Source organism: Colossoma macropomum, unplaced genomic scaffold, assembly GCF_904425465.1.
Source record: "Colossoma macropomum unplaced genomic scaffold, Colossoma_macropomum, whole genome shotgun sequence".
NCBI lineage: Eukaryota > Metazoa > Chordata > Actinopteri > Characiformes > Serrasalmidae > Colossoma > Colossoma macropomum.
Window position 1 is genome coordinate 16,997,470 of NW_023494803.1, and position 24,412 is coordinate 17,021,881.

The 24,412-nt window shown below is 40.5% G+C and overlaps 1 protein-coding gene across 1 annotated transcript in view; it reads left to right on the forward strand.

Annotated features, from left to right (window-relative positions):
• The first annotated feature begins 1,908 nt into the window (after window positions 1-1,908).
• The window catches only part of LOC118823236 (cysteine-rich motor neuron 1 protein-like), a 64,955-nt gene continuing 42,451 nt past the window's right edge, over window positions 1,909-24,412 (forward strand). Inside the window, 3 exon segments of the mRNA XM_036592676.1 lie at window positions 1,909-2,618; window positions 14,315-14,476; window positions 15,814-15,993. Coding sequence (XP_036448569.1) covers window positions 2,297-2,618; window positions 14,315-14,476; window positions 15,814-15,993 — 664 coding nt within the window. The 5' untranslated portion in view covers window positions 1,909-2,296.

Below are 24,412 nucleotides of genomic sequence, written 5' to 3' on the forward strand. Positions count from 1 at the left end.
GCTCCCAAGCAACCAGCACACCCCAAATAAATACATTTTAAAATATATTCAATATGCTTTGCAAAAAATAAAAATAAAATCCAGAGATTTTCTTCTTATTAGTAGTATTTATTGTTTTACTATTTGTGTATAAAATAATATGGCTGCGGTGGCTGGTGGGGCTTCAAGTACGTTGTCTTTTAGGGTGCCCAAAGTAGTAATAGTAGTAGTAGTAATACTGGCTTGCAGAAGGAGGTAGAGTGCCCTGGATCCCTCCTAAAATTGAAAATATTATCTGAAATAACGACTCGAGTAAAAGTGAAAGAATCTTTCCAAAGAAGAACTTCAGTAGAAGTATAAAAGCAGCAGCTCAACTGCTCAAAACTACTGAAAAACTCATAGAACTCCAGTGGAACGTCTTAGCACAAATTTCCAGTGGAAGATCGTAGTAAGTTTGTAAGATGGTGTTCTTCTTTTCGTGATGGCTTAATATAAAATAATAAACCTCAAAAGTCAGAGGTGTGAGACCGAGCAAGGCAGCGCAGATGCTGTCACCAGATGCTGTCACCAGTGGACCTTAAAGAGGAGGTCCACCAATTTTTTGAATCTGGAATTGGTGTAATTACACCTTGAAAAGTGTAGACAAAGTCATTCAGAGTGGTCTGACGTAAATCGCTCCATTCTAGATAAACTTACTGAGTCAGAATTGTTCACAGTGGTGGTGACAGGAATCAGATGTCCAAAGAGTTTGCTGCCTCTAAAGGCTCCCTCACATAAAGTTTTTACATATAAATTGTTACAAATATGCTGCCTGATGTCTGAGACATTGTTTTACAATAGTTTTGACCTAAAATGTTTTTTTTTTTTATTCTTTTATGGCAGAGTAGTACATGCAGAGTGTTGTAAAGCCATGTTTCCATTATTTTTCCATTATCAACTTTGCATATAAAAACATATAAAAAAGATTTTGGTTGCTTTGAATAGTAAATATAATAGCAATATTTGTCTTGCACATATTGCAACTCCTGGTTCCTACCAGCACCACTGTAAAGGAATCTGATTTAATAAGTTTCTCTACAATGAACCATTTCACATCAAACCACTCTGAATGACTTTGTTTACATTTTAACTATAGAAATGTGTACAAAAAATAAAAAATCAGTGGAATTCCACCTTAATGACAAAAATGAGCGCAGTCTACTTCCTGCTAGAATAAATGTGCTGGATGGTGTACAAACCTGTGCAGAAATCTGATATATTTGGAGTCCTGCTGGTGACATCTCATATAAATAAAAATAATGCAAGGCCACGCCTTATTAACTCATGGGAACAAGATCCTAATGCGTGGCCACAACTTAGTAAGGCATGGGAATGAGATAATTAAGTGTGGCCACGACTTAGTAAGGCGTGGGAACAAGATTATGCAATGCTGGCCACTCATTAGGATCTCGTTCCCACGCCTTACTAAGTCGTGGCCACGCATTAGGATCTCATTCCCACGCCTTACTAAGTCTTTTGTTAAGACTTTTAACTTATGGATCACATATATATTCTATCTGTCTGATACAAACACTGAAAGAGTTTTTTTAAAGCAAAAACTCTAAATGAAATACATCACCACTACACAATAACATCCATATATGATTAATGCTTTCTATTGTTAAATATATATGTTACACATATGTTTATTTATGGTATAAGGGAAATCTATATGTGCTAATATATGTCATATATTTAAAGTCTATAGTTTGTGATATACGATTTCCCTATGGGAAGACAAGCGGACTCGTCTTCGCTCTCCCACCTCGGCTCGCTGGCCCAAGTACGCCCTCTCTGCGCCACTCCGGATTGGACGGAGCCTACGTCAGTCAAAAGGAGGGGGCGCCTCCCACCTCTATATCCCCCTAATGTCAGTGTGAGTTTCAGATTGCATCCCAGCGCTGCAGAGTCGGTGACACAGTGCCGTCCAGCATCCGACACGCAGTTTACCAACGGCACCAAAGAGGAGCGACTCTGGCGAGCGTTCTTCAAGCGTTAGACAAACTTCAGACGAAAGGTCTCTCGTTCAGAAGAGGTTTCTAAAACAGCTGCAGCCTGAGGAAGGGCCAGATGTCCACCTAGCATCTCGTGCCACCTTCTTGCGTCGAGATCCACCTCTTGCAACTCGTGTTTAACTTGGAAACTCAGGAACTTTTGGAGACACTTGGACTTTTCGAGGGAGGTCTCTCACTGCTCTCCACACTGCTACAGCAGAGCGTGTGTGTGAAGTGAGTGTGTGTGTTGGGTCGTTTCTGACCTTTCCTCCTCTTCGTGAAACATGCATCACGAGCCTCTGCTCGCCCTGTTGCTGCTGCACTTCCCCGCGCTGCTGCGCGCGCTCGCGGCCTACGAGTGCACGCCGTGCGCGCGTCGCACGTGCCCGAGCGCGGTGGCGACGGCGGCGGGAGCGCGCGCTTGTGAGGACGGCCGCGCGCTTGCTCGCGACCCGTGCGGCTGCTGCGCGCCTCAGTGCACGCGCCTCGAGCTGGAGCTGTGCGGGGGGAGAGACTGGACACTAGGCTACTGCGGCCTGGGACTCACGTGCGCCGCGCTCAACCGCACCGGAGCCGTAAACATCCCCGAGATAGGAGTGTGTAAAGGTGAGTGTGAGGAGATGAAGGATATCCTGCAAGACCTGTAAGACAGGGGCAGGAACCAGAGTGAAGCAGTTTGGTGATGTCCAGCTTCTTGTTTGAATTTTCCTGTTCCACCTTAAATAGTGCAGCTGTTACATTCTGGCACTTTAGGCCTGAGGAGCTGGCGAATAGGAAGCCAACTTCAGCCTCGTATTAAAAGATGTGTTGAATCAGGTGTGCTTGAGCAGGAAAATCACCAAACTGCAGGAATCTAGAGTTCCCCACCCCTGCTTTAAGAGTCAGTTCCCTCACCTAATGAAAATCATAATTAGGCTACAAAGTTTATAAAACATGTTTTAAGTAACTAAGGCAAACCCTTTAAGGCTTACCGACTTTTCCGAATACCAGTGTTTAATATAAAGTTTCATTGTTGCTTTGGGGCAGTGATGGAAAGTATTCCATTTACTGAACCGATTCCTTCGGATTGAGTTGAAGTAACTGAATTTAGTTAAATTGAATCGAATGTCAGATCCAGCGATTCATTGTTTCATAAGTCAACTTTACTCTCATCTCCTCAATGACGTTCAGTTCAGAGTCTGCTGTCGCTAATTCTCCTCACTAGAAAATGATAGCAGCTCCACGTTACAGTGTGGATGTTTACATTTTTATGAGGCCCAAATTTAAAAGACTATTTATAAGGCTCTCCGCATGTCGCACGGATTCTATAAACACTTCGATTCAGTCGGATTTGTGAGTTACTGAAATGAATCAGCTCAAAAGAACGATTTGTGCACGAGCCACGAGACGGTTAGCTTACGGACTAACGACGTTTAAGGCAGTAAAGCTAAATTAACGAAACTAAATGCTTAATATTTGTAATATCTTACCTTCGGTTGTTTAATTCCCCGGTGTAGAGGTCGTCATTATCATCGTCCTGTGTGTTATTCTCTGGAAAACCCGAGAAAAGCAGGTTTTAATGCAGGTTTCACTAGCTACGACACTTACACGCTTGAGGTAACTTCTGTGAATTCATGTAATAAAATGGAGAGCCACGTCTTTTGTGCAACTTGGTGAACTTTACCTCACTTTCTGTTCTCTTAAGGGAGACTTTTACTTAAGACATTTTATGCAACATTAGCCTTAAACGATGTGATTGTGTGTTGGGGGGTTAATCTGACTCAGCGTTGATAATAATGCTGGAACTGGCTCTGTCCCACTGTGTTGGCTCATCTCTCGTGGGCCTGAGCCAGCTCAGCTCAGGACTCCGTCTCCAGAGTGTGTTTGGGACTGGTTAACGTCTTCTCTGTCCAGCTTTAAGTACCCATAACCTGACAGGCTGTGCGAAGAACTTTCAAATGCTGATAGACTTAAGGTTTATAGAGTTGAGTGAACACAGAATCACAGCTCATCACAGTTGGGTTAGTCTAGTGTTTCCCGACTGCAGTCCTGGATGAATCTGCAGAATTTAGTTCTCTCAGCTTGACCAAAGCACACAAGTCCTGTATTTCAGTGAAAGTAGTAATGCCTATTGTAAAATATAGTTTGAGTGAACGTGAACCTCCTCTGTTTCTAATTTTGCTTAAGTTAAAGTACAAAAACCCTTGTTTTTATACGAACTTAAGTATGGAAAGTAAAAGTAATGTGAATTATTCTAGCAATAACAATTATTTCAGTGTAACTGAGAACTGTTTCTGTTATTCTTGGGTGCTAGTGAAGATCAGTTGCCAGTTCACCACATAGTACTTTCCCAGCAGCACAACTCAGGCACAACACAATAGACAAAGAGCAGACACACACTGCACTGGTATACAGCCCTGACCTGCACAGGCAAAGCATCATTACACCAGTCTGACACTTAAAGTTGTAGCTGTACAGCTTATATGGGGGCAATAGGTCAAACAGATTAGCCAGCTGACCCTTCACTAAGCCCCAACACCCCAAGCACAATGAAAACTCCATATTTGACTATTCAGCCTGCGAAATTCTTAGTATGCATAAATACATATACAAATACAATACAAAATTTCAGAAAAGGAGAAGGCCAACACGTCTCCAATGTACATTTGAAGACTACATACACATACACATACTACATACGTCATGTTCTCTTGACAGTCCAATAATGCTCAAATTCAAACGGAGAATCTTCACTACATAGTAATTAGCTAACTTAGTCTTGTTTCTTTGAGCAGATGTGCTTGTTCCATGTGATTTTTGAGTGGTAATGCAAAAAATTCCATATACAACACTGTGACATACTGTAAAGTTCAGAAATTTTGTCAAAGGTGTGCAGGCCTAGCTGCAGTAGATAAGCTATAATTGGGCAAGCAGTCTGTGAGGGGTTTAGTGAAAGATGCACTATGATTGGTTTACTACGATCTGAATGTGCTTAATAGGATTTGGTAGTTAGGAGTTGGCAGTTAATTAATAATATACAGGGCAAACACAAATGGATGCAGCATGAGGGACTAGACAAGACTGAGGTTGGGAAACACTGATCTAAGCTACGATCAGAATCACTTTTACTCTTCTGGCAAAAAATTCTTTATTTAAAGAAGCTTTGAAAATTTGATTTTCTGCAATATTGGCCCTTATAAACACATGAATAGCCAAACTGACTATAAAATTTTTGGGTTTACAGCAGGGCTGTGTAATAAATCCTTTGTTAAATGGTAAGAATTGCGATACTGATAGGCTGCAGAAGGCTGTTATATGCAAATTAGCCATTTTTAGATCCCAGTTTTTTGTGCGTGATCATCCTAACCAATCACGGCCCCTTTTGGTATTCTGTGTATGTTTGTGTTTTAATGAAACAAGATTTTTGTAGTGTCTTTTAAATGATAGCTAGAGGCTGAACGTTAGAAGTATATTTGATTAATAATACTTTGTTCGTTTCCTAGTGAGAGCTGGTGGACAGTGAATTTCAAACAACCCATGCTTTATGACTGCCCTGCTGTTCAAAACCATAGTGCAGTGAATTTCACATTATTTTTGTGTATCAGGGCCACCACTAATGCAAAGTTGTGTTTAGTGCATGTATGTTTGGATCTGGCTTCCTTGAAGATGCCAACAGCATTGCTGCACATGGTTCATTGTGATGTCCTCTGAGTGTTATTATGGTTGCGCCTTGCTTTAGCACAACTATATCGTTATCCGATTTATATTGTTATTATTTTCTTTATTCTTATTTTTCTGCCAATTCTTTGCCGCTTAACTCGTCCCGCAGCTTTTGATGCCGATGCATGCCGATCTAAGGTACTTCTGCTTGTCCGATCGACACCGTTTTTGATACACTATCTCAGGACAGGCCCCGAAGCGTGAATTCACTTTCGTTTTGACCCGCACTCATCCGTTTGTCGTTTTATTCCATCATTTGTTCCTCCCATAGACTTACATTGAGCGGAATGTTGGCAGCATGCCAGACATGATGTCACAATTGGTCGTTAACTCACACACCCATCCAAACTCACGCACGGAGCCCAATGTCTCACCCGCTCCCAGCCTAATGCTCAGCAGTGTCAGCACACATAATGATTTTTTTTAAGGTGGAACTGCTTTTAAGGTGGAATTGCACTTAGCTAGCACAAGAACTATTCCACCGCCATACTGACCCGCACTCCTCTTTGGGTCATTTTTTCATCCCTCATTCCTCCCATAGAGCCTCATTCATTTTTACCACCACTCAAATGGTATTACTTCTTTGTCCGATAGCCACCAAAATTCAAGTACTCACTCAGGGCACATCCACAAGCAGTAATCCATAGCCGTACTGACCCGCATTCCTCTATTTGTCTTTTTTTCATCCCTCGTTCCTCCCATTGAGTCCCAATCATTTTCGCCTCACTCAAACTGTATTACTTCTTTGCCCAACAGTCACCAAAATGCAAGTACTCATTCAGGGAAGGTCCCCAAGATCTAATCCACAGCCGTCCTCACCCACACTCATCTATTTGTTGTTTTTTAATCCCTCGTTCCTCCCTTAGAATCCCATTTACTTTCGGCCAAACCATAGCCCTGTTTTTTCCATTGTGCAACAGACATCGAAATGCATGGGCATATTCCCAAGCTGTAATCCACAGCCACACTGACCCACACTCATCTATTTGTGGTTTATTCATCCCTCGTTCCTCCCATAGAGTCCCATTTATTTTCTTTCGCAACAAAGCCCTAATCTGTCTTTTTCTCAGCAGCCACCAAAGTACATGTACTCTTTCAGATCAGGTCTCCAAGCTCTAATCCACAGCCATACTGACCCACACTCCTCTATGAGTACTTTTTTCATCCCTCATTCCTCCTACAGAATTCCATAGTAACCACGGCGCAACCATTTCACGTTTCCTTTAGGAAATGCACTTTTCTAGTTCTTCTTCTTCTCTTTTATTCTTATTTTTCTGCCGGATTTTTGTCCCGTAACTCGTCCCGCAGCTTTCGAGATATCAAAACCGTTCCAACTCCAGATTGTCCGGCCTGATTGTCTGATGCGTGCTTGTATACAGCTTTTTGATCGGTTGCATGGATTCCATGTAGCAAGGGAATTTTGCGGAATTTTTTCCCATAGAGAATGAATGGGTTGAACATTTGCATGCCAATCTAAGATACTTCTGCTTGTCCGATCGACACCGTTTTTGATACACTATCTCAGGGCAGGCCCCAAAGCGTGAATTCACTTTCGTTTTGACCCGCACTCATCCGTTTGTCGTTTTATTCCATCTTTCCTCTCTCTCATAGACTTACATTGAGCGGACTGTTGGCAGCATGCCAGACATGATGTCACAATGGGCCGTTAACTCACACACCCATACAAACTCACGCACGGAGCCCAATGTCTCACATGCTCTCAGCCTAATGCTCAGCAGTGTCAGCACACATAATGATTTTTTTTAAGTGGAACTGCTTTTAAGGTGGAATCGCACTTAGCTAGCACAAGAACTAATTCACCACCATACTGACCCGCACTCCTCTTTGGGTCATTTTTTCATCCCTCGTTCCTCTCATTAAGTCCCATTCATTGTCGCCACCTCTCAAACTCTATCATTTCTTTGTCCGACAGCCCCCGAAATGCATGTACTCACTCAGGGCACATCCACAAGCTTTAATCCACAGCCGTCCTGACCCGCACTCCTCAATTTGTCGTTTTTTCATCCCTCGTTCCTCCCATGGAGTCTCATTCATTTTTGCCACCACTCAAACTGTATTACTTCTTTATCAGACAGCCACCGAAATGCATGTACTCACTCAGGGCACAGCCCCAAGGTCTAATCCATAGCCATACTGACCCGCACTCCTCTATTTGTCGTTTTTCCATCCCTCGTTCCTCTCATATAGTCCCATTCATTTTTACCACCACTCAAACTGTATTACTTCTTTGTCCGATAGCCACCAAAATTCAAGTACTCATGCAGGGCATGTCCCCAAGCTCTAATCCACAGGTGTCCTGACCCGCACTCCTCTATTTGTCGTTTTTTCATCCCTCGTTCCTACCATATAGTCTCATTAATTTTCACTACCACTCAAACTCTATTACTTCTTTGCCAGACAGTCACCAAAATGCATGTACTCATTCAGGGCAGGTCCCCAAGCTCTAATCCACAGCCGTCCTCACCTGCACTCATCTATTTGTTGTTTTTTCATCCCTCGTTCCTTCCTTAGAATCCCATTCATTTTCAGCCAAACCATAGCCCTGTTGTGCAACAGACCCCGAAATGCATGGGCACATTCCCAAGTTCTAATCCACATCCACACTGACCTGCACTCATCTATTTGTCATTTTTTCATCCCTCGTTCCTCGCATAGAGTCCAATTTATTTTCTTTCGCAACAAAGTCCCAATCAGTCTTTTTCTCAACAGCCACCAAACTACATGTACTCACTCAGATCAGGTCTCCAAGCTCTAATCCACAGCCTTACTGACCCACACTCCTCTATGAGTACTTTTTCATCCCTCATTCCACGGCGCAACCGTTCCGCGTTTCCTTTAGGAAATGCACTTTTCTAGTTTGGAACTGGACTTTCTCCTGGACTTCAACCTAAACAAATAGACTGTTTGTAACTTAACATCACAAAGGTGAGAGAAAGCAGAGGTTTTGTAGCTAAATGACCCTACTTTCTCTCTATCATTCTGTGGGGTCTGGGGGGGGGCAGCTCGGGTTCATCTCAGGGGACAGTGCTCTTGATTGAGTTCTATTTACAAGTGGAGGGCTGGAGGTTAATCCTGACTTGGACCTAGTGTGCCCTTGGCAAATTAGCTGCTTTGAATTAGGCAAAGAGTTAATGGCTTCTGTGATTGAGCTGAGACGGGCTGCAAGTTGATGGGGTCCCCTGCGGCGCTGAATGGGGGGCTGGATCAACACCGAATACACTTGCTCCTGAACAAACGTTTCTTAGTTCTCTCTCTGTTTCTCTGATCTAAGATTTTCTGAGAGGCAGTGAATTTGAAAGTGATTGAGCTGCGAGTCAGGGGTTTCTGTGAAAGTGCTTCTGCTTGTTTTGGCCTTTCTGATCCAGCCGAGTGAAAGGCTTATTCTCCGGGTGGTCAGTGCATTTGTGTGTGTGTGTGTTTGCATATGTGTGTTGGGAGGGACTGTGGGGAGGTAGGAAATAACCTTTTACTCCAGAATGTACAGGTGACGTTAGAATTTTAGGATGTTAAAGCCTGATGAGGAATGCTTGATGAGGTATATAATCACCGTCCCCTGTCTGATTGCAAGCAGCTGAACCATCATCATGTTCATGCATTATGTATGATAGGATCCATTAATAACCCCACTTGTCTCTCAGCTAATTAAATAAATGAAGTAATTTATATTCAGTTGATTAATGGGGGAATCTAACAGAGATATAGAAGTTAAAGGAGCTCTCATAATGAAATTATAGGATGACGTCTTACATTTTCCTACTTTGTTTGCATTTGTAGATCTAAAATGACTTATTTTGACAATCCATTTTGCTTGTCTTCTCTGTCACATTGATCAGCTACTGTCATCCAAGACTTCAGTTGCGGGCTCTACACCTAATTGATTTATTTTAACATTCATATGGGCCTTTTTAGACTATACATTTACGCACCATGTGGTCTGAGAAATACGATAAAAGTAGTGTTCAATACAAGATATGCCATATGGCAAGAATAACGTATATAAATCTAATTCTCATATTTTACTATGTAATATCTTTAATATTACCACAACCTGTCTAGACATAGGCTCTTACCAATGCACTTAGCATACCTTCCCATGTTCCATTTCAGTGATTTAGGAAGCAGTGAAGTGTCCACTTCTCCTGCTTGTGGGAAGCGCCTGTCCAGATCTCTTTGCTCAAGCATTATCTAACGTTTCAAAGACTTCCTCTTTAGCAATGCTATCAGCCAGAAACTGGCCTCTGAGGTCAGCTGCCTCATCTTAGAGTTTGGATGCCAAGACATTTAGTCTCCGAGATATTCTGGGTAGTTCATGTTTAATACTGACTTAAGACCAACAGTTATCCAAACCTGAGACTTTAATTATGGATGTATGATGATATTGGAATCATATTCGTATCAGCAGATAATTTTTGACACTATAGAGACGTTTAGGTGTAACTGATAATTCTAACCAATATTTGATGATGTATTTACTGTGCTTTACGGTAGAGCAGAACATTTCAGCAACGCTGGGCTACTGTGCTAAAATGTCTACATTTATGTCTTTCAGTGGATTTGTAACCCTATAGAAATTAATTTTGTATTCCAGGAGAATGTAGTCTCAATTTCTGCATTTTATAGATCTGGACATTAGGGCTGTCATGATCATGAAATTTTAGCCAGCAGTTAATCGTCATATAACTAATTGCAAATAATGATTTTGTTGTCTTTTCTTTTTGTTTTGAAACTATTAATGTACAAGCCTAAATGGCCAAATTGGTTGTTTATCCACCTTACTTGCAAGCTGTGTTAAGTTAGTACCTAACACTGTACTGTAGAATCAGTACTGCACGCACACTGTCATTGAGCAAAGCTACGTGTTTTTCACAAGAGTGAAAATATAAGTCAGTGTACATGCTAAAAACATTAGAATTAGCTGCAAAGCTAGCAAATAGACAAGCATTCACCAGCGCTGCCCTCTAAACATGTGAAATGACTGGTTCGGAGTTAGAACTTTTTAATTTCATCAGTTCTATGATGTCTCAGTGAATGCATTTATTGCTTACTTTTATTTGCGTTTATTTGCCTCAACTCAACACACCCAACTCACATTTTGTTTGTTGCAGCACAATATTTCTGTGAAATCTTAACGACTTTGGAAAAAGATTGTAGTCAGCTTAAATGACTGTGATAATCTCAAATAATTGTGATTAAGTGATTATGTAATAATTATGACAGGCCAACCGTATGTGAAAAATATTGGGTAAGTTTTACATTTTACATTACTCATGCCTCAAACTGTGCTCTTTATACTACTAACGTGAGTGAAATAATAATCAGTTCAATGCTATATTTACTGCTGAATATGTGTCTCCATACGGAATCATAATATAATCAAGGCAGACGTGCAGAGGACCAGTATTTCCATTGCAAAACTGAACATGAAGACAAAGCGGTCTCAAACCGACAACTCCAGGCAACTTCGAACAGCCCCTGCTTTGTGACCACCCCTCTGTACGAAACCGCCAGGGTCTGTGTGAAAATATGAAAAACACCCGCGCAGGAAAGATCTGTATGGAAAAAACGTTAGAGGCTCGGATCATTTTGAGGTGACAGGAAATAAGAGGGAAAGTTCTAGTGAGGCTGGTGACGGTTAGGTTGAAAAGCGCGCTTGTGCTCAGTCTGCCAACCTGTCTGTCTGAGGAGTGCCGCAGTCTCCTGCTCAATAGACATGCGTTTGTCCACAAGCTGAAGTTTCAGAGCCAGGAGCGTAAATACATGGGCCCTAGGCTTGACTGTGTGCTCTTTCTGTCCTGAATGCGGTTGCTTTACCACCCATGGTTCACTGTTTTTCTTCTTGCTTGGGAAATGTGGCCTTTAGGGCACTTTGAAAGCCTCCAGAGGGGATTTGATCTTTCATCCAATTTTTGACTTCGTTCACAGGTTCACAAGCATAAAAACTTAGTTCTGTTTTACTATTTCAAAACAAATTTATTAGAACCATTAATTATCAAATAACAGCTAGCTTGATTATGACTCTTGGCTTGTTATGGGACATCTCAACTAGCTGCAAGTGGTGCACTAAGTTTGCTCACCTAAATGCAAAGTCATAGCAAAACTGTGATATAACTTAAAGTCAGCCGAGCCAACTGTAGCAAGCTGCTTTGATTAGTACGCACTAGAGATGAAACGATATTAAAATTTCATATCACGATTATCATGACCAAAATTATCACGATTATCAGTATTATCGCGATGTTGTTCAATTGTGTTGAAAAGTAAAATAAATAAATAAATAAATACTGATACACAAACTGAAACTTGTTTCACCAACTTTTATATTAACACAAATAGAATTGGCAGCAATATGCACTTTTTGTTTGCATAAACATAAAAAAAAATAGTCAATACATTTGTAGTATTACTTTTGTATTACTTACAATACTTGTAATACTCTGTAAACAAAAGAATAGCAAATGTATTATCATTACTGTTATTATTATTATTATTATTACTGTTGTAATTATTTTATTATTATTATTATCATTATTATTATTAATTACAATAACTAGAGATTTCCCTGCTAAGAGAATTAAATCTCGACCAACTCTGAGGTGGGTCTTAATGGAAAATTACTACTTCTAAGAAGTGCTGCACTCGGGGGATTTCTGTCCGAACTGCAACTGCAGCATTATTGTGCCGTTGTGGCGCTGTACCCCTAATCAATACAGTGCACCAGGAAAAACAGCCAAAATCGCAGAGGAATTGCGTGACCGCGCTGTGAGCTGCAGACAGTGTAGAACTCACACAGTGTGTCTTCACCTGTGGAGCTGCTTCTCTAAAAGCATTTTAAAACTAAAACATAACTTAAAATTAACATGCATCTGAGCTGCGGCAGAAACACTCCTAAAGTTTAATCTCTGAAACTCGGCTTTTCCCAAAAGCAGCAAACAGCGTTTACTCGCACAAGGTCCCGTCCCAAAGCACACTATCTTCCCTATGTAGTGCACTTCGTGGATCATGAAATAGCAAATCCTTCACCCGAAGAGTGCATGAAATGTTCACGATAACAATATATTAACAATAGGTTACAAATTCCCTATTTAAAACTCAGCTGCTTGTTAATGATGATCGTTTGTTTGAAAAGTAGCGCACTATGTAGGGGACATTGAGTGATTTGAGACGGTGTTATTCTCTTCTCAGACAGTAAACACTGCAAGCGAGACGAGAAAGGGGAGCTGTGCAGATTGAACTTCTGCAGCGTCTCGTTCCAGAGCTTGTGTGACTGTTAACTCAGAGCTCATTTTGGAGACACTGCTCCACAGAAATATGTTAAAAGCTTTAGTTTCGATTCACAGTTGATTCACCAATTTTTTTTTAGTTTATATATATTTTATTTATTTTTTGATGCTAAAAGCTTCATTTAATATTATTAACGAACCATAAGCATAAGTTAAACCACACAGACCATGACATTTCTTCTATTTCGAAGTCCCCACAGATTTCTCCTTTAAAGTTAACCTTGCATTCTCTAAAAATGCAAGCGAGTGGTGGTCACGAAGATGACTCGTAAGGTTTGATGTGTTGCCCCCTTTCGCCGCTATTTTCTTTCGGCATGTTCTGCAGACAGGGTGGTCATCTGCAGACAGGGTGGTCATCTTCAATTAACCTTCCTTCTGCATCCTTATAAAACCCAAAACATGACCAAACGTCAGACTTGGTCTTCCTAGAAGGCTGAAATATCTCAGAATCTCTGTCACTACATTCCGCCATGTACCCCGTCCTCCCCCCCCCCAAAATTAAAGTGATGTCACGAAATCGTGAATTTAGGAGTTTTTATTGGTTCTGTTGCATGTCTCAAATGCTTAGAGAGTACTGAAAGTGTGAATATGCTATACATTAAGAAGTAAAACAAAAACTGATCAAAGGCCAGCTTTTCCTACACAAACTAGCCACAGATCTGTGTTAAAGGGTAATGCTCACCAGAACTCGCAGAGAGCTTCAGAACTTCCCCCAATTAAGTTCAAGGCACCAGAGCCAATATGCTGCTGACATGCAGTCAGAGTTCTTTTGTGTTGTGTTGTTTGGTAAGGGTTTTGAGAGCCAAGCCCTAGGAGAGGAGAGAGGCTGTAGATTACAGTCTGGTTCTGTTTATTTGCATGCAGGCACAGCCTCAGCCACCTCTGGGGGGTCTACGCAGGGGAGCTTAAGGGGCTGAGGGAGGAATCAGATGCTGACGTGAATTGCCTCATCTTATTCAACCCACACGCGCAGAGAGAGTTCGGGTGAGAGGGATGGAAGTGGAGAGTAAGCACAAAAGAAAGACCCTCAAAATGCAAAAGAGAGATGTTCTTACCTCATCTTTTTACTTCATAGAAATCTTTAATATTTGTCCCTGCCCTCAGGGCACTATCTCAGAGACAGCAATTGCTAGGCATGCCATAGTTCAAGTAGGCACAAAGCTCCGGAACAGAGAGTGAGCAAGAGGGCCCCATACTGTGTAACGAAAGCAAACAAATCATGCAGACAGCCAAGACCCTGCCTAAACGAATCAAATGAACTAATCCGAAGCTCCGTGGTAACACTGTTATCTTTTTCCACAGGGCTCCTCGACGCCGCAGATGCTGGTGCAGAGGATGTGCGTTGCCCCCTGGTGAGCGGGTGTGACCGTGTGAGTGGCGAGTGTGTATGCGACACCGTACGCTCCTGCATCAGGACGTTCAGTTACCCGAATAAAGAGTTGTGTGGCCGTGCTGCGAAGACAGGTGAGGTTGATTGGAGAATGGTTTGAAGATTTTATAAGAATGGAGTACAGTCACAGTTTGGGGTATCTGGGATGGTTGCCATTACATCAAGGTCTCCTGGAAAATACTGCCCTATAGAGTTTAAAGTAAAAGTTTTCCTCTTAACACAAATGTAAATCATCAAATACTTGTCTGAAACTGTAGTGAGCACACTGTTATCTATCAAGATGAACAAAAGTTTGTCATGTAGTTGAAAACAGTAGTATCGGACTTCTTGAAGCTTGAAATTTGTCCATACTTTTGTCTGGTTTGAGACAAGTATGGGGATTTAAGAATGCAGTTTGCATAGTGCCAACAAGCTTTCATTGCTTGTTAGCTACATTAGAATCATAGCTATAGTGAGTTCACACTCTACATGTATTGAGTTTGAGGAATGAGGCACTTTTTTCTCTATTATTTTCTATAGGAGAAATGCATTGTGCACATTGGTTCTGCATGCTGGGCGCCTCACGTATGTGCCCTGCATGCCTGGGTTTAATGCTCTATGTGCCCAGAGTTAAAAGAAGTTCAATTTGTTCACAAGACTACATCATGAGCATTTTTTTTAATGCTGACCAATCAGATCAAAAGGAAGGTGTGCCTTCTGTGACAATTGTGATGGAGGAGGGATTACGGGCTGCAGCCGCTAGTGATGGGCATTCCGAATGCTCCAAGGAGATCCAGAAGGGAGGGTCCTGTGATTTTTAGCTACAGTGTCATAAGATCTACCCATTTGTTTTTGTCTTAATTGCTTATCAATGCGAGTCAGCTCCGCATGTTCACCTAAAAGAGAGGGTGTTCTAATGTGTTTTTCTACCATGTTGAAATGTCCTATCTTAGCACATCTTTATAGGTAGCTAAAACTGTGGACAGGATATTTTGATGGCCTACATCACTAGATGAACTTCTTTACAGTGGTGATGGGAATGAGGGGTAACGAGTCTTCAGGGATCTAGCCTAACCTATTTTTTTTTTAGCAAAAATGACACAACCTATACGTCTTCGGTTTTTTCATGTAATGTTGAAATAAAAGTCCCCAAATAAAACTTCTTTTGTTTAGATTTACAACTAGTTTGCCTCATAACACCCAGCATATTCATGGCCATAGCCATTTCATGTAATAGTTGTCTGTGAGTTATCTGTTATGTGTGATGAAATGCTTCATGTTTCGTTTGAACATTACAGTCAGATGTGTTAGTTTAGTGTTGTAGTAGCCTATAGGAACAGGAATCTCCAAGAAAAGGGATGGGTACCCCTGACCTACAGAATAAATGGCAGTTGCCTCATTGTCTTCATTTCTGTCTCTTTTTCTCTCTCAGAGGCTCGGCGGCATGAGCAGGAGCACAGGGAGAGACACAGGGAGAGGTTTGTGGGTCCTGTTAACCCAGCCTGCGTGTTCTCTGGCTGTAACCTGACCACAAAGGGCTGTGAGTGCACCTCCCAAAGCTGCCACCCCTACTTCACCTATGCCAACCGCAGCCAGTGCCAGCAAGCAGCAGGTAACTTAGCAAGAATCTATTGTTAACACTAAGATAAGCTAAGTATGACCACACATGAATGTTCTATATTTGTGTAATGGAGTGTGAGGTAATGGTTGTACAGTACAGATGGATATCATCTATTAGTGCTGGTTGAGCACTCAGAGTATCACAGTTTAAGATTAGGTCCCTTTGTTCATATAATTATATTCATTAGGAATTAAAGAGGCAAAAATGGATTCTAGATCAGCGCTCTTTCTGAGACGGTTTATAAATCAGTCCCACAAGGATCTCCCAGCCGTTTTTTATTGTTAAGGACTGAAATGTTTGATTTTGCAGCAGTTTTTCCCATTTTTTTTTGTTTTTTGAGGAACAGGGTAGAGGTCTGCGCAGTACTGTGTTTTCACTCCTGCTTCAGCCCACTCCCACAAGTTTCATTCCGCTCCCGCAGAAAATATGAATCATTTGTCCTGCTCCCGCCCACAACGGAAACGTTTTGGCCTGCTCCCGCCCATGCACTTCTGTCAAGGCGAACTCACTCATTCACTCATTCACTCACTCACTCACTCACTCAATCACTTACTCACTCACTCACTCATCATCTAACCCGCTTATCCTCCTGGGTCCCGGGGGGTGCTGGAGCCTGTCCCAGCGCTCATTGGGCAGAAGGTAGAAAACACCATGGACAGGTTGTCAGTCCATCACAGGGCATCCAGGCGAACTGACTTCCAATATTTGGCATAGTCTATTCACAAATACATTATCCTCTGCCAAAATAACACAGTAGTCATGGACATCAGGCTTACTGTGAAGTAACTTCACCATGCACCATTTATTCCCAGTGAACACAAAGAAAGAATTAAACCACAGAACAGTTCTCATGTATATATATATATATATATATATATATATATATATATATATATATATATATATATATATATATACATACATGAATTTACTTTATTACATTGTTTAGGCTTTTTATTAATTTCCGAGATTTCTTCATGCTCTTCATGCATGCATGCTTCTGCTCCCACCTTCAGTGGGCTGGTTACCTGCCTGGTCCCACAACAATTTTGCATTATTACATTGTTTTCATCCTGCTTAATGGAAAATGGTCAGGTATTGGTTTGCCTTGTCTTCAGCTGAAATGCATTGCGTGCAAAGTGTGATCTCTAGATCATTTGTGGCTTCCCAGTATGAAGCTCAAAAATAGAACACGTACAGTAATTGTGATAACAATGCTTCATACATAAACTACTGAAATGGGACAAAATTTTGCAAATATTGTGAGGATTGGTCGAATCTGCATGAATTTGTGAATGCGAATTTCATGAAGAACTGATGAATATGAACGACATTGGCACAACAGTGCCTAGACAAGATGTGAACATGAACATGCTTAGAGTGCAAAGAAATATAATTAACAAGCAGCTCAAGAACATATTGAAAGGCACATATTGAAAAGGTGCTGTTGACCGTAACCCAACCACGCTAGGATGTTGTTCCAGCCATCTTTGCGTCACTGCAAGACCTTAGCATATTTTTCATGCTGCTCCACCAAAATCTCTGTGACGCTTGGTTGAGTTCAGTGCTACAGGATGGAGTGCAAAGCGTGAGGCCAAAGTAAATCTCCCAGCAATGCAATGTGCCAACACTCAACCAGGCTTTACAAAGCAGTTCCACCAAATGAAACGGAAAACCACACACTGCATACAACCACGTGGACTGAGAACAAGTCCAAACTGCACTGAGTCTGTCCAAATAGCAGTAAGAGTGGTGTATGTGTATTGGCAGGATCTTATACTTGTGGTCAGGAAGCAGTGAGTGATTGACAGCGGAGATGATGAAGTGATGAAGGCTCAAGCTGTGGATATAAATGCAGTAGAGCCCCTTTTCCTCAGTCTCAAGTAGCTTTTCTGAATGGAACTATGCTTGAAAGGTATTCTGGTTTCGTGACACTGTTGGCTAAGGGACATAAGGTCCATTATAATGACCTACTATATGCTCTTACTGTATGTCAGTGTATACTGTGTCAGAGAGAAGTGGTTCAATTTGACATGGAAAGTGTAAATTCCCTGTACTTTGCTGCAAATGTCAGGCCTTATTGCAGTGGGCAAAGTTTGTCTGATTTATTCACTTTCATCACGTCATTTGTTTAGATAGCTAGACTGTGTTTTATGCTCTCAGCACCCTTTTTTGCCTTTTGCTCTCTTTTTAGACTGTAGTCATAATTGTAAGCAATATTGTTAATATTGACCTGTTACATAGTAAGGCTTAATGCAACTGGCAGTGTGCCATAATGACATGTTTAGCTTATTAAGCAGTGGGTCGTAGGAGCAATTACAGTCTCTTGGCTGTATGTTTTGATATTTGTAAAGAACAGTTGCTATAATAAATCTCTAAGGACTTGTGAGAAACAGAATTCATATTGTTTGATGCAGCAGTAAGAGTCATTACATCCCCCCTGTCATAATGAAATATGCAGTTCACCATGAAAAACACTTTTCAAAAATGCAAGACACATCCAAGAAATCCACCATTAGAGAGAGTAAACAACATTTTTCAGACAACCAATGGAGAGGTGACTTTTACAGTGTGTGTATTTACATAAAGTAGTGCGCAAAAGTTAGAGACCACCCTTCATTTATTTAGGTTCATGTCAAAATGGCCATTTAGTACAAGTTATTCATTTTTCAGGAGATATTTCTTAGATTAGAAAAAGATAATCTGCTTGCATAGAGAGGGGAAAGTCAGAGGAATATAAGTGAATAAAAACAGGATTTTTCAAAACTGGAGTTCAAAAAATGGGAAGTTCAAAAAATCTTTCATCTTTGAGAGAAAGAGAAAATCAAATCCCTCTTGCTTCAGATCTAAAAAATACACAGGTTTCTGTCCGTCCTTCCACTGTGAGAAGACAACTCAGACTCTATGAGTCTGAAAGGATGTGCAGCTGTCAAGAAGCTGTTACTGGAAAAAGGAAAAAGAAAATTTGCAAATGAAATAAATTGGCCACTGATGATCTCAGAACAATGGACTGACCACCACACAGACCTCAACATCATTGAATGTGTTTGGGATTTCTTGGATCATGAGAGGCAGAAAGTGCAAACAACTTCTAAGACTGAACTTTGGAGGTGTGAAAATATCCTGGCAGATTTCTTAAAAACTGAAAGTCTTTCAAAAAAAAGGCCAGGTGGACTCACTACATCCTGAATGTGATGTGATGATGCATTTAGTTTTTAAAGCTTCTGTGTAATTTTCTGTTAAGTTTATGTTTTCTGCAACTTAATGCTGAAAAATGAATAGGTTGTACGAAATGGCCATTTTGACTGGACATGAAACACATCAAGTGTGATCTCTGACTTTTGCAGTGTACTTTACATATATTAAAATATAACGTATTTGAAAAACATTACAAGCCCAGGTAGCTATGTGTTACCAAAATTTTTGCAATTAGCACATTGACAGGAACCAAATAGGCAACATAAGGCATGAACACGTTTTATGGGAGTTGAATGTTCTCATATTCAGTGAGCACAAGAAATCAGTTGAAACAAGTTCTCTGAAGTGTGTAAAGACTTGTAGGGAATCCTGGCCTCTGTCACTCATGCATACAGTGACTCAATGGCCTCTTCTCACGCAGTGGAACATGAAAGCAGACCTTGTTGCTAGTTTGTTTATTTGTGAGTAGGGTTTTTTTTTCAGCATTCGTTTTAATGTACACATATATACACACATCTCAGACTGACTAACGTTAAGATTACTTGTCTCTCATTGCACACAGTTTGCAGACGTTTGCCGCGCTGTCTGCTAAGAGCTAAGTAGTTTAAAGCTGCCGATTGGTGGAAGCATATTTTATCCTTCAGTTACCAACGGTGATGCTGCAGTTGCATGTGCTCTCAATTTTCACAGGTTAATGATTGGTAAGAACTTGGCAGCCCTGAGCTACCACTGCGTTTGGCTTCACTTTAAAGGAGAAAAGGTGTTAGAGATAGCTGGCTTTGGCTCAAGTTCAGCTGTTTTCATTTAATTCCTACTAATTCCATGCATCTTCTTGAACAAAAATCAGCAGTTGTGCTCCATTTCACAGTGCCTCTCTGCCTCCTTGAATCACACAGACCATTTTAGTGGGTGTAACGCATTCAATCATTTATATTAATGAGCCACAGCCATGATTGGCCGACAAACGCTTCACTGTCTTCCAAACCACCCCTCAAAATGAAAACAAATTTACCCAATGGGCTGTACTTGTTGGCTCAATTACAAGTGAAAATTGTAAATAATCATTCATTTATCCTGGACGATGATGGTAATCAAATTAAGCTATTCAAATTTTTTTTTAACTGATTTTAACTGAGACAAAACCAGCTGCCACTGTGCAGCACATCTAAAGCATCTCATGACCACAGTAAAAACATGTTTCTCCACACTTTAAAGTTATTTAAATGTCATCATTTTAATCTGATAAACCAGTCATGGAGAAGCCACAGATGCTGACTGACACGGATGTTGAACTATCCTTCAAGACCTTTGATATATCGTAATTGATTTTCAAAATTCAGTCATGATATGTTATAGCTCACGAAAGGTTAAGAGGGCTGTGATCTGTTATAGTGTATATAACACTTTATTTTTAAGATAGGCACATAAGCTGGCACAAAGTTCAGTCAAGGTCATTCTAATATACTTCTAATATGCATTTATGTTTCTGCTTTCACTTTAAATCTGAAGTTGACCCAAATTAGATGGTTAAAAATGTTACTAGGAAAAATAACTTTCGCCTCTTTTAGTTGAATCTTAATTGACAAATTATGGATGTATGAATAACACTATTTTAGTTGGCTTTCTGGTTTCGTTTTCTTCTCCTATAGTTGGGAAGTTTTTCAACAGTGCCTTCACATTTTACCTTTTATCAGCAGCATAACTTTAGAGTAACAAGTACTTTGACACGCTGTATGAAAAAAGCCATTTACAATATTGCAATATTTTGAGAACAAGTTAGAAAATTGGCCAGCTCATTGTAGGGGTCAAGCATTCAGGTCTGTATCATTCTCTTGGTGTACACTACACATGAACTTGCCCACCTGTGGAGAAAATGGTGAAAAATGACTTACTTGACCAATTTCTTACACATCTCTATAAACCAGCTCCTCTTGGTTTTGCACCACTGAACTCTCAAATGTGCATTTTTGTTATAATGAGGGGTTTATCTACTGCAACCCTACTATAATATCCCTGTTTGTGTGGTTGTGGATGGACTGCTCTTGTTGACACAGTCTGATCACATCCTGCATTGACATTCTCAAACACTTTAGGAAGAGTTGCTCTTTTTTCCGTACAAATTACAGTAATGCATGAGCATCACGGTCATTGAATCTGCATTTTTGACCTCAGTTTCCAATTCTGTTTACCAATGTCTTTCCCATGAATCTAAATGCATAGGTCACATTAGTAACTAAAACCCTGGCCAGTCTTTGTGACTGAAGCTCCTGCCATCCATGCCCCATTAGCGAACCCTCTTTTAAATTCGGTTATTTATTTTCCTCCAGTAATCTTGATCCAAAATTGAGGTCAGCTGGGTCTGCTCAACACTTTTGTACATTTTTGAACAAAGCATGGATGTTAATTGCTTTACTGTATTGTACAGCATGTATGTCCAAAGGCGGCTGCACTCTGGAGTAAAATGTTACACCACTATGTGTTCAGATTTATTTATTTTAATTTGTCACCTGTCTATATAGGATACACTGCAACTAAAACGGCAGAACTTCACATGCTTTCTTGTCTTATCAGTTTGTAACTGAGGGAAGTTTGTCAGATTTGAGTAAAGAAGGCATGTGGCTGAAATATGTTATTCTTAAATTTCTAAATTGGGCAGAATGGAGACACAATAAACCAATATAAATCCTTTACATTCGTATATTGAGATCTTTGAGATCCTTTTAGTAGCCTGTAGAGTTGTATGCAAAAATTTGGGCTCGCTATATTCACGTGTGAGGATATAGGGTTCGCTGCAGTGCTCGAATGATGGCATGGTGGTGCCTTGCCGTAGATTTGGCACAGCAACCAGCTCTACCACAGTCTTGGCCCACCTGTGACTGTAGTTCTCTCTGTCCTTACACTCTTCATTAGTTCTGCATGGTCGGTGCCTCTTTGTGGTACGGCTGTTGCTTTGGTCTTCAGACCGCTGCTGGCTGGCAAAAGTACAATGTGGCCTTCACCCTTGGGTTTATGTGTTGTCTGCCCGCAGCACAGGCCACATTATGTGTGCGTCTGGAGAGCACTGACTGTTCCCCTTCTCTCAGTCTCTCTCTGTCTTTCTCATTCGCTTTTGTTATCACGCTGCAGAGCATGGAAGAGCTAAAGGTGCCTCCCGTTTTCTCATCATTACCTCTTTTATAGACCTAGAGAGAGCAAGAGAAAGATTAGGCTTGTGCGCTCTAGAGTAGTCATCACAAGAAACATGACCAATTGCCTCTCTGCTCTTTAATGGACTCTAAGTCATGCTCAGTATATTTTAGAGGTTGGTTTTAAGGCTAGTAAATGTAGTATTCAGTATTCAGAAGCAGAAAGGCACCCGAAATAAATGTTTGTCTGCTGAGGTTCCTCCATTTAGCTGTTTCTGAAGGCAGTGTAAATGCATCCTTCATTGCCTTACATATTCCATAATCATTTGTGTCCGCGGTTATGAAAAAATAGCAGAAGACACCTGCGCAGGCACAGAGGAGGAGAAAGAATGGTTTATATACAAATACATTTTTTTTAGTTTTGGTTATAAAAAATTACAGTGGTGCATTGACCCACATCTAGTTCCTCATAAATATATAACCTACATATTGGTTTCATGGAAGTATTTTATGCTAAGTAGTAGTTACTGATTTACTGAGTCTCAAGATAGCAACTGTACATTATACGTAGAGTTCCAGTGAGCATCAAGATGTCATAACAGATTGGTTGTTGTTCATTATCTGCCACTACCCGAATGTTCTAATCCAGTCCCTCTTCTACGACAGCATTGTGCAGCAGGTCCAAAGTTTTATTACACACTTCTATGGCTAAGAATAACTCAGGCAGTTTGCATTGTAGTCTGTGTAGTTAATGAATCATATGCCTTAGTATGTAATAAACCTGGGATTTTAAGAGGTTAAGCGTATTTAATGACTTTAAGATGTCAGGCCATCTTTAAGTTATCATGATTGTTTGAAATTTTGGCAGTTTGAACATCTGAACAACTTGTAAATGTTGGGAATTTCCAGTGACACTGAAGTGAGCGGAGACTTGCTGTGCTGTTTCTTGAGTGCAGACTCTCAGACACTAGCAGAAAGGTCTTTTGTGTAGAAGATGCATTGTTTTGTGAGTTCAGCATAATAAAGGCTTGGGTCCCCCTTAGCACTGTGTATCTGACAAAGAGGGGAAGGGTGTGTTTTCCACATTGAACCCAAACAGATGCGTGCGCGCACACATGCCAAGATACACTCTGAAACAGTCTCGGATCAGAACAGGCACTGATAAGCACACACACTAGTTCACTGGCACACACACACAAAATCACACTCCAAAATACACACAGAAACAGTCACAGTCAGTCAGGATCAGAACAGAAACAGATAAGCACACAGAATCACACACATTTGTTTTTTATATCTTGTGAGAAGGGCCATGAAGTCATATATATGTCCCATAAGCACAGTGCTGTGCAAAAATTCTGAGAAAATGGTATGTAAAGCTATTTATCTGGCAGTAAGTATTGGTTTGTTCAAAAACATGAATACAGTTATACATTAGAATGAATACAAATGAACATATTGACAATATATTTGTATTTTTTGTCTGTCAGTAAGTTTGCTTAACCATTTCCAAACCTGTCCTCAATGAACCCCAGCATTTATAGTTAACATCCAGTGCCTAGTTTATTTAATCAATGTAAAAATCCTTAAATAAATCAGGTGTGCTGCTAATGGAATTTAACAAATACATGCAGTAACTGGAGTGCACTGAAAAGTCAGGAACCAAATCTATTCTCTTCTAACTGTGTTCTTCTTTTGTTATTGATTTAAAAAAAAACTTGTCACATTATACTGTATTTGTTGATTTGTATGTATTATAATGTCATATAGAGTTTTTACTAGCACAAAATTTCTGCCAAGATATATTATTTTACACAAATCTCTTGGCTGCCTAAGACCTTCGCACAGTATTGGATGTTATTATATACACATTACTAAATATATATATATATATATATATATATATATGTATACTAAGAATTTTCTGGAGCAGACGTAAATCTGCACATGTTCAAGACAAGAAGTGATGCCACGAAATGTAAAATTCTTGTCCGAAACCAAAGTTCAGGACACACTGAGCCTGAGACTGAAAACTGAAAAAGCTGACAATAAGTTAAAAAACAGGTTGCATAAAATACACTTAAAAT